Source organism: Diadema antillarum, unplaced genomic scaffold, assembly GCF_040938485.1.
Source record: "Diadema antillarum isolate AM-2024a unplaced genomic scaffold, OU_Dant_1.0 scf00000006, whole genome shotgun sequence".
Lineage (NCBI taxonomy): Eukaryota > Metazoa > Echinodermata > Echinoidea > Diadematoida > Diadematidae > Diadema > Diadema antillarum.
The window spans coordinates 946633-956741 of NW_027270895.1; the positions used below are offsets into that span (position 1 = coordinate 946633).

Genomic DNA, 10109 nt, shown 5'->3' on the forward strand with positions numbered 1-10109 from the left:
TAAGCAAATATCTCCCTGCTCATAAAAACCATTCAATACATGGTTCATTCTAATACTACTGTCTTTGGGGGAAATTGAGTATACTAAATCTTGTCACTTACAGAGTTTTCATTTGTTTTTAAGCATTTTGAATGAATTTCAAATACAGCAATCCGTTTCCCGTTCCTCCTTTTTACAAAATATCACACACACCGGTGGCAGGTAGGAACATGCAGCTAATGGAATTTGAATGAAAAACATCTAACAGTGCCTTTAATGTGCTGCTTCCACAGGAGGAACACGTAAATATCTGCGACACCTTTAAATCAACCTGTGAAAAAAAAAGAAACTCTTTGTTTCCCTGAAAAATGAACCATACATCTCTTGCAAAGAAATGTTTTACAGCATCATCAAATCTTGACAACATAGTTAAAGAGAGAGCGAGAGAAATAGGAGGGATAGGGTCAAGAAATAATTGCGTTTCCTGTATTCTACCCCTCCTGTCACTCTCCGCGTTGTGTTATACCATTTCAGTGACACACCCTAACTGTGATAGGCCACTTTCTAATATCCCAGGCTACGATAACATGGTTTTCAGCTCTTAGTCTAGGAGAAGATGGCAATTATAAAGTAAGTCACTCATAGGTTAGCTTTTAGGTGTGCCTGACCGACCAGTGAACCACGCCTTTTCCCAGAATCCTACAAAAAAATCCCCAGGATTCTGCGCCCTCGCTTGTTGACCTTTGACCTGCCTAGCAGTCCAGGAAGTTGGCAGCCATGAGGAGTTCGAGGGCGATCTCTGGCTGGATGGGGAACTCCGGGATCTCTGTGGAGCTGTTGGTGTAGCGCACTTTGTAGGTGAAGTACATGCACACCTTGCACAAGACGTGGGATCTGAAATACATATATTAGTGGAATGGATTGATGAAATGCTGGTAATTTGTGAGGATCACACAGAGATATTTTAGCCATGCGTCATTTTAAAGGGGAAAATCTTGTAAAAAGTTGATCAAAGCTGCATAACAATTAAGGAAGTTACGAAATTGTAAAGTTCGCTAATTTTCACAGAACAGGTCTTGAACAGTCAATATGAATATTATGCACATGGGTGAGTTGATGATGTCATCCCCTCACAACTTGCTTTATAGTTTGTACACAAAATGTTGAATTTTCCAGCTTTTTGTTCTAATGCAATATATATGCCCCAGTCTTAGATTCTGATATATCTGACCGATCATTACTGAACAGCAACATATTTTTGCGGCATGAAATTTTCACAAATTGGAGCTGACAGCCTTTTTCGCAGCATGAAATTCTGATGAATTGCTACTGGCATTCAATGCATATAGTGCAGACACGAACTTCCGCATGTATTTGATGTATACATTATGATTTTGATCCAATATTCGCCGTTATACTTGTAAAATGTTATTCATTCTTTTCAGAATAACTTTTTCCGGCCTGTAATGGCAAACAATATTCTCTGGCATGGACAAGTTAACAGTAACAACTAACCTGCCACCAAGACAAAAACCACAGAAGTGGCTGAGAAGAGCAAGGCGGAGCTGCTTGTCATACAGTTGTATCTTAACAACTCTAAGTCTTACACCAACGAGGTGTGTGAAAATCTCATTCATTTGTACACGATGCAATTTCTACTACTACTGACACAAATTACAATAATTATTAATATTGACCAGATTGTTTCACAAATTATTTCATGCTTTTCATAAGATGTGCCAGTGCTACATAAACTTTTGTCATATAATTCCTCTTATTCTCACTAATTTTGTTTGTTTGTTTGTTTATTCCATTTTTCCATCTGAGAAGATGGCTGGATGTCCCATACTCGGCTACACCAGCTGGTCTTCCATGGGGTCCAGTTGGATGTGAGGTGGGACCACTTCATCGGGTTATGTACCCTGCTCTTTGCAATGAATGAATGAAGCGGTATCTTTTACGTGCATGAGTTGCGACTCTCTCATACACGGTACCTCCATTTTATGTCCTACCCTAGGGACAGAGTGTTTTGCCTCTTACTAGAGGGGACGGTATGATTGTAAACAACGTTGTTCAGTGAGAATCAGGAATTGAACCCGGGTCCTTTGGATCTGGGGGCAGATGCGCTACTGACTGAGCCAAATCAAAGTGGGGATGACGCACTGAATTTTGATGAATGATCACTTTTAGAAATTGCTCTCACATTTTATAATGCTTTTTACATTTTTTAAAAACTTAAACAGAAGTCTTGAAGTCTTACAGTTAAACAAGCTTCAGTAAGACAAAACAATAGTATGCAAAACCATCCATACACTGCAAGATTAGCAAGAATTTAGATATTGACAGGTTTTCTGCAAATCACTGTCTTGTGAACACTTACGGGATCTCTTTGAAATGAACCTCATTTGTTTCATTTTCAGCAAATTGACCTGTTGGAAAAAGTAGAAAATACAAAGTATGTATAAGGTACTGAAATCAATACACATGTACATGTAACATACAATAAACATTGGAACCAAACTCAAAACTAAAAATGTTTCCTTGAAACAACAGAACTGTTATGTATGAGATTTTCTTCACTGTATGCTAGTCCACGCATTAGTGAATTTGTTGTCATAGTGTAGACCAGCTACTTTGGACCGTACATGTGCTGCTGTAGCAGCAGTGAGCTGCTTAACCCGTTGAGGACGAGTCCCGAGTATACTCGGGCAGGTGTCTATGGGAAATGCATGTTGCAGCAAAATCAAACCGTCCTCAACGGGTTAAAGTGCTCACTCAATTTGTTGAGATTGTATATAAAATTTGTCTTACCCGGCTGAGCATCACAAATTAAAACGCAGTGAACATTTTTGCTTTTACAGCACTCAGAGGTCCGTCATTTAAATGTACTTAAACACTGCTTCAATAGACAGTATATCTAACTATCAGTCTAACATTGAGTGAGTCCCAATGAAAATTGATAATGTGATCTGGGGCCATGTGTAATGCTCTCCCACGGGCTGAAACATTCCGGGATGTTCTGCGTATCTTGCATGATATTGTGTCCCAATGCCCGCATGGTAAGTTCTGCTGTGACGGTGAATATGCATACACCTGTAGATGTATACATGTAGGTACACACTGCAGGATAACTTTCCATAGATGACAATAAGCCAGTTCGGGGTTCCAATTTGAGCATGAGCAGAAAAAGGTCATCTGTACCGGCAGAGCATGTTGGGGTTTTTTTCACTGGGATAAGCATCTGTGACGTAATGATTATTCAAGTGATCATTATGAGTGGTGCTTGCCAGCACATCCACCTAACAGCAAAAGTGGTACTTGTCAATATCAATAGAAAAAGATTGTTAATACATTCAATGCAAAATAATGAAATGGATGCTTTCCAAAGTGCTAATTAACGAATCATTGTGCTGGTCACCTGGTCTACGCAAGTTCATTCTTTGTTTGAAGATGACTGATGAATTCCATAAATTGTTATGTCGGGTAAGCTGAAATACCTTCTCTCGCTTGAAAACTTGTGGAGTGCCTCATCAATTGAGAAAGAAGAAAGGTCATTTATACCAATGTGCCCATGAGCTAACCCCGATCTGGCTTATACGTCAAGATGGTGAACAGGGCTTATAACTGATACGAAAAAGAACAATTCTTATCATTTTTTCCTTTCAAGAGGTTTCGGATAGCTTGTGATACAAAACTGATGGCATTATCATCACTTACCAGGTCCGCTCAGCATCGCCTTGATTGTTCCCGAGGTTAGCGCGTGGTCACGTTTGACGATGAATTCATGGCCATCGGAGGACACCAGCTTGACGTACATGGCATCAGGGCCCTCGCAGCCGCCGTAGACCTTCTCATCGTCTCCGTCCTTGTTGTCAGCCATGCTTGACAAGTGTGTCTGTTTGTGTGTGGGGGGGAAGGGCTCTCTGTGAGGAGAACAAAAGAACATCAAGTGATATCCCTATATTGAGAATTAATGCACATCTGTTGTTGTGGGGGGGGGGGGGGGCACTGTGGCATAGTGGACAAGACTCCCGTCTTTCAATCGGAGGTCCGGAGTTCAAATCTCCTCTAGTGCCTCATCTCTGAACAAGATGTTTCTACCCACCATGTAAACTCTCGCCCGAGGTGTATAAATGGGTGCCTGGCAATGCAAGGGTAATAATAACTACAGGAGACTCTGGTAGAACAATGGCAATAGAATGTCCTGTGAACAGGCTACCCTGAATAAAGAAAGACTACCGGTATATCTTATCTGTTTGCACAATTATACAGTTGGAGATGTTTGTTTCAACAAAAGTTTTGGAGAAATTTCACTTGAAATGAGCATCAGAAATGTGCCATTATAACTTGTCTTTGGAAAACACTGTATACAAGTGTAGCTTTTAAATCATTTGAAGAAATACACATAGTTAGTTTGTACTGTACTATGCGTACAGTACTGTACAAGAAGGCAATCATTATTACTTCTTTTTTTTGTCTTAGAATTTTTTTTTTTCAGGGTAAGGGATTTTTTTTCCCTCTCTCTCTTTGATGTATGTTCTCTTCCATAATATTCTTTGTGTGCTACTACCAGTATGATTTCACATATCATACATGATCTGTATCTAAAAAAAAAAAACTGTCTCTACCGCATCAAAAGTCATCGATGCTATTCAACCACCATACTTGTGTGTTCTACAAATGCACAGAACTTTGTCAATTCACTGAAAGTGGCTATGACATCGTCTCACTTCAAAAAGTAGCATATTATATGTGACCCTGCACAAAAACAAATTAAAAAGTCGGAAGACATGGATTTTTAGTTACAAAGTAAGTGCATATTCTGAAAGAGCAGACTCTAAGCTTTAAAATGTGAATTCAAATGGACTTTCCTAACCTATGTATCTAAACATTTGAAACATGTTTGAAAGAAAGCACACACTCTGGAAAAATGTAAACTGAGAAAAGAGGCTCTGAAGTACAGGGTCTATTCAAGCACTTAATCCTTAAAGTGGTGCTACCTGTGCAATGAATCGAACAAAAAACAGGATGTGTCACTAATGACAACACACACCAGCTTACATAAATTTTTTAGAAATGTTGCACGTATGCTACAAACTGTAGCTCTACCCAATGTAGTGCGACAGGGCCTTAGGTCACAGTGACTCATTTTCAGGTGCTTCCCGAGGCATGTCATGCAAGACAGCATGTGTTGGGGCAATCAATTATTTGCTTTCATTCATACCAAACATGGCACCACTGGCCGGGACAAACTTTTACAATACAAAGTCCACTATCCATAGCTCATCCCCATACAAAGTCCCAGCCTGAAGCAAAAATCACTTAAATATTGCATCATCAGATATGACTGCTGTGAGCCCCGATAAACACGGTCACTGTGTTCACTAGTGAGCATGTGCGGTATAGTATGAAATTCAAAGAAGGTCATTGAACACTGACCGGCTTCGAGAAACCCTCACCTTTGTACCCAAGTATTGACATCCAAATTCATTAACTGATTGACATTAAACATTCAAACGTAGCGTTAATCGTAAGACCTCCCGATAAACTCCCCACATTGATTTCATTACTTGGTAAGTCTCAATATAAATCTACCACTTGATTGCTCTAGATCATCCTAGACTCGTCACATTTCGCTATGAAAATGCAGGAAACCTCCAATAAGCTGTCCTCGTCTTCATCAACAAATTGCGGAAGTCCAAAATGACAAAGAAGCCTTGATTTTTGCCATTTGTGACTGCACATAAAATTGTTTGTGTGAGTCTGCATTTATCAATTCAAGGTATTGCCTAACTTGACCTGGTTTTAAAAATGGTCCCAACACTGTAACAGGCAACTGCTTTATAGTTGACAGGTATTTTCACCCTGATAAACACTATACACATGTGCAAAACATAAATGTTTGGCCATGTGGATCAAGTCACCCCATCTCATATACATGCATTTGAACAAATCAAAGCAGTGGTGGCGCTATTTAACTTTTACAATTATCTGTTCACAATGCTGTGCCAGTGCTCAGCACTAGCTCTATTTGGTCAAACACGAAAAGCAGCGAGCACTATCTTTAGCTCCACAGTACGTATTTTTGCACATTTTCTCAGCAATTGCTACATATGCACAGAACGTATTGGAGAAAGAAATAACAAATTTGTAAACCCTAAAATGTATTTTTAACTTTAAGTACTGTGTCACGACAATGTTTAAGCCATGGTAAAAAGGAGAAAATTTGGTGGGATTTAATGCTGCATTAACGTACAACTGACATACTCTGTGAGTGCCTGTTGCAAAGTACTCTGCATTTAGACTAGAAATGCACTGTTAGTAAACACCGAAAGCGTGACAGTAAGTTGCGCCCGGGTGCGTAAAATCACCTTATTCATTTGCATGCAGCGTACACATACAGCTAGCATTTAGAGACCTGACTGCTGGCAACAAAATGCTACAACCTTAGGAGAAATTCTCAGGGGTGTAGACCTACACCTTTAAAGGAACATGTTGCATGCAGCTACACTGTTGTGAATGTACAAGTTTTCTCTTAGTTATGTTATGCTATGTTATTATGCTCCTTGACATAAGTTGTGAAGTCAGTGGTTCTCAACTGTTGGGAAGACTGAACTTCAACTAGCAGGGGTGGGTTAATCCCCCCCCCCCCCCATCCCTGATCCTTCTTATATTTTCTGTATACAGACATACATGTACAAGTAATTGTAACTTCCTGGAATGAATATGAGGAACACTAATTACTGTTTACGGCACACATATCACTACACAATCACTTACCAGAAGAGTGTATGTATGTTACACTTTGTACACTGTATGAGAGAAAACAAAAAATTCCACTTGGCAAATAGCATGCCATTCACTCAGGGCGATCCAACAGTGGGGCGCCTTGGGGTTAGTGGACCCAATCATGTTCGTTGATCACACTCAATCATTCTTGTTAATAAAATTGCAATTACTGCACCGCGCACCTGACCTGCACAAGATCACAACGTGCATGTGATAAAGTGTAAGATTACACAGAGCCTACTTTTCTTTGTACTTGTATCTAAGACAAAAGCGTTGAAAGGATGTGGGCAAAACCAGATGAAGAAAGAAGGACGGATAGCCAGGAAATAACTTTACTTCTCAAATGTGATTAGCAGTTTTGATCAATGGTAAATAAGAGGATTCTAGTTCAAAATAGTTGTAAGAAAGTTCTGTACAGACTTATGTAACCATAGATGCATTTATAGCAAATTGTGATGCGATACCAGGAATATTATTCCCTGGCACCTGGATATCATTATCATCAGCTTTTGCTCCTTTGAATATAAATTTGAATTGAATGATCAACCAACACAAGCTTTATTTCTTTCATTTGATGTTATTGATAGCTACGCTATTCACTATAGATCTACACTGTACCACATGTAAAATTTTCAGAATGTAGCAGTCACAGATCACATGACCTATCGCTGTCAAATCTGGATGTTTTGCTTGAACAGCATACATGTCTGGGTATACTCGTGAAATACACTGTAGGCCCCACCACTGCGTGTCCTTATTAATACTATGGCGGTGAGTTGGGCGGTGAGTTGGCTCAGTCGGTAGCGCGTCTGCCTCACGATCACGTGGCCCGGGTTCGAACCCAAGTCTGGACTGAGCAATGTTGTGTGTAAACATACCGTCCCCTCTAGCAAGAGGCAAAACACTCTGTCCCTCGGATAGGACATAAAATGGAGGTCCCGTGTATGAGAGAGTCACAGCTTATGCACGTAAAAGATCCCGCTTCATTCATTCATCGCAAAGAGCAGGGTGTCTAACCCGGTGAAGTGGTCCCACCCCACAACCAACTGGACCCCATGGAAGACCAGCTTAGTGTAGCTGAATATGGGCTATCCAGCCATCTTCACAGATGGAAAATGAACAATGGCAGCTTGCCTGTTTCAACTCGTAAATTCAGCCCCACAGTGTGGTGTTCAGGACAGCGGTACACAAGCACAGCAGCGGGGCTTTCTTCCACGTAATACATACATGTACTCGTGAATGCGGCCCCACCAAACAACGTTTACGCGAGATTGATACAATGCAGTAGTGGGGCCGATTTCCACAACTTCATCCTTCCTTTCTCCTGTTTTTATCTTTGTTCTTTCTTTTTTCTCCCTATTATTTTTGGAAAGACTTCCAAATGTCCCTCGACTAATTTAACCATATACAACCCTAAACTAACCCTAGCCCAACCAGACGCCGTGCGAAGACGGCATCAGACGGACTGTGATACACCAATCTACTAAAGACCCTCGAACACGGCCACACAACAACAAAACTGTTGAAAATTTCTACATTCTTATCACAAATTTTACGAATCACTCACGTGAATTGAAATGCTTGGACTATGAGCGTGGTATATTATCAGTCCATAGTGAGCCCTCACGCAACATACACTGAGCAAAAAGTCCAATCTTAACCCGGAATGCTGTGATCATCGCTGGGCGATTAAAAAAAAATCTTTCCCAGCTTTGAACAATGCAAATTGCGCTGGTAGAGTTTGTATGCCCGCACGGTCGACAGCACCCCCTTTGCCCAGCATTTTGCAGTGCTGCGCCGACATTTCGAATCATTTCTGCGATTTCTGCGGCGCATACAATTAAAATTAATAAAAAAGGCTTCATTTTCAGTAAGTTGTGATTTGTATGTCAATATCAATAGCTAAAGACGGAAGCTAAATAGATAAAGTTTTCATTTTACATAGTCTGAGTAACAAATATGGTGTAGAAACTCTAGTAAATTCAGAACAGTGTCGGCGCCCAAGAATTTAAAGATTATGTTACCGCAAGTCGCTAGTCGGTACAGCTACAACTTTACAGCCCTGTCGCGACTTACACTTGTGTACAGTACAGTGTACTAACCCTAAACCTTAAACTTACCCTAAAAACCTAACCCTAAGCCCAACCTGTCCTTGCTTGCTAACAATAACATATGCACGGATGCATGCGCAGTGCGGTGGGGCCGATTTCACAATTTTGCCCATGCCTGGCTTTGGATACTGCACTAACTCTAACATAATGCATGCCGAAAAAATATTCTATGCATACTCTATCCAGTAGAAGTATATTAGAACCAACTCATCAGTTAAAATTGAGGCTACACACATACATAGCTACAAAGAATCTAGAAAATCTTTTCATTGTTAGATTGTTGTGTATCACTATTAGACTAAGGTTAGAATTTTAAATGGACCTGCCTCGCTCTGTTAGACTGTTGTTAGTTTTCCCCTCCCTAGTTTTGTACGTAAATAATTGACTATCGCATTTTGAAGTTATGTTGTGCCAATGTTAGAGTAATCACGGTGACAATGAGGATTGATTTGCCATTTAATTCACGTACTTTATTACCCCCAAACCGTGGACGATGGTCCATGCATGTTGCAAGGAAGGTGAATTTGTTGAGCTACGAACGAACGAATGAATGGTGAGCTCGTGAGTGGCCGTGTGTCACAGGCCGTGTACAACATGTATACAATTGTACACTGCAGCATAGGCCTACATTCTATTTTGAGGCAGAAAATTTCATCACGATCCGGTGTAGTTAAAACCGGCGATCTTGGCCAAAACTATACCAATAACCATCTAGATGTAAACATTCGCATCTCTGACTGCAGTCATTACATAGAAATGAATATTTAACATGTCCATCGTGATACAGAAAGGATTTAGGCAAAATATACAACCGTTGTTACTCACCGACTCCTTCGTTGCTGGCCACACCAAAACGATCGATTGTAGCGTCAAGACGTCAACGAAACAACAGTGCAGTACAACAGCCAGCTAACTCATACCACACAAACCAGTCCAGTAACGTTGTCCGTTCGTTCACATGCGCCGGATGCAGTACGCATGTACAGTTTGCTGTGTAGTACGCGTACGCACAAAAACTTGGTGCTCGCCGCTTGCACGCTGATGGCGATTTCGATTGCGAGGCGCACAGATCGACGCGCTCTCTGCTGGTACACATGGCGCGCCATTCACCCAATAATTCCGAAAAACTCAGTTTATCGCATTTATCGCAGGAGAAATTCAGTTTACCAGTCGATAAACAAATTTTTCGAGAGAAATGGTGTTTATCCAAAAAAAAGAAAAAAAAACAGA

General features: G+C 40.6%; 1 protein-coding gene across 1 annotated transcript; it reads right to left on the bottom strand.

Moving 5' to 3' along the window:
• Positions 1-335: 335 nt before the first annotated feature.
• Positions 336-9766, bottom strand: LOC139716105 (elongin-C). The gene is made up of 4 exons (XM_071627665.1): positions 9705-9766; positions 3697-3902; positions 2360-2408; positions 336-873 (listed from the first exon to the last, which is right to left on the bottom strand). Exons 2-4 carry the CDS (start codon positions 3857-3859, stop codon positions 732-734), a joined length of 354 nt encoding a protein of 117 aa, XP_071483766.1. The 5' UTR covers positions 3860-3902; positions 9705-9766; the 3' UTR covers positions 336-731.
• Positions 9767-10109: the final 343 nt, after the last annotated feature.

Bases quoted from the DNA above. Each gene is read 5' to 3' on its own strand.
- LOC139716105 (XM_071627665.1), bottom strand. From the start codon at position 3,859: ATGGCTGACAACAAGGACGGAGACGATGAGAAGGTCTACGGCGGCTGC. The intron at 2,409-3,696 runs GTAAGTGATGAT...TTTTTCCAACAG, and splicing joins GGCGATGCTGAGCGGACCTG to GTCAATTTGCTGAAAATGAA. The intron at 874-2,359 runs GTAAGTGTTCAC...TATGTATTTCAG, and splicing joins GTTCATTTCAAAGAGATCCC to ATCCCACGTCTTGTGCAAGG.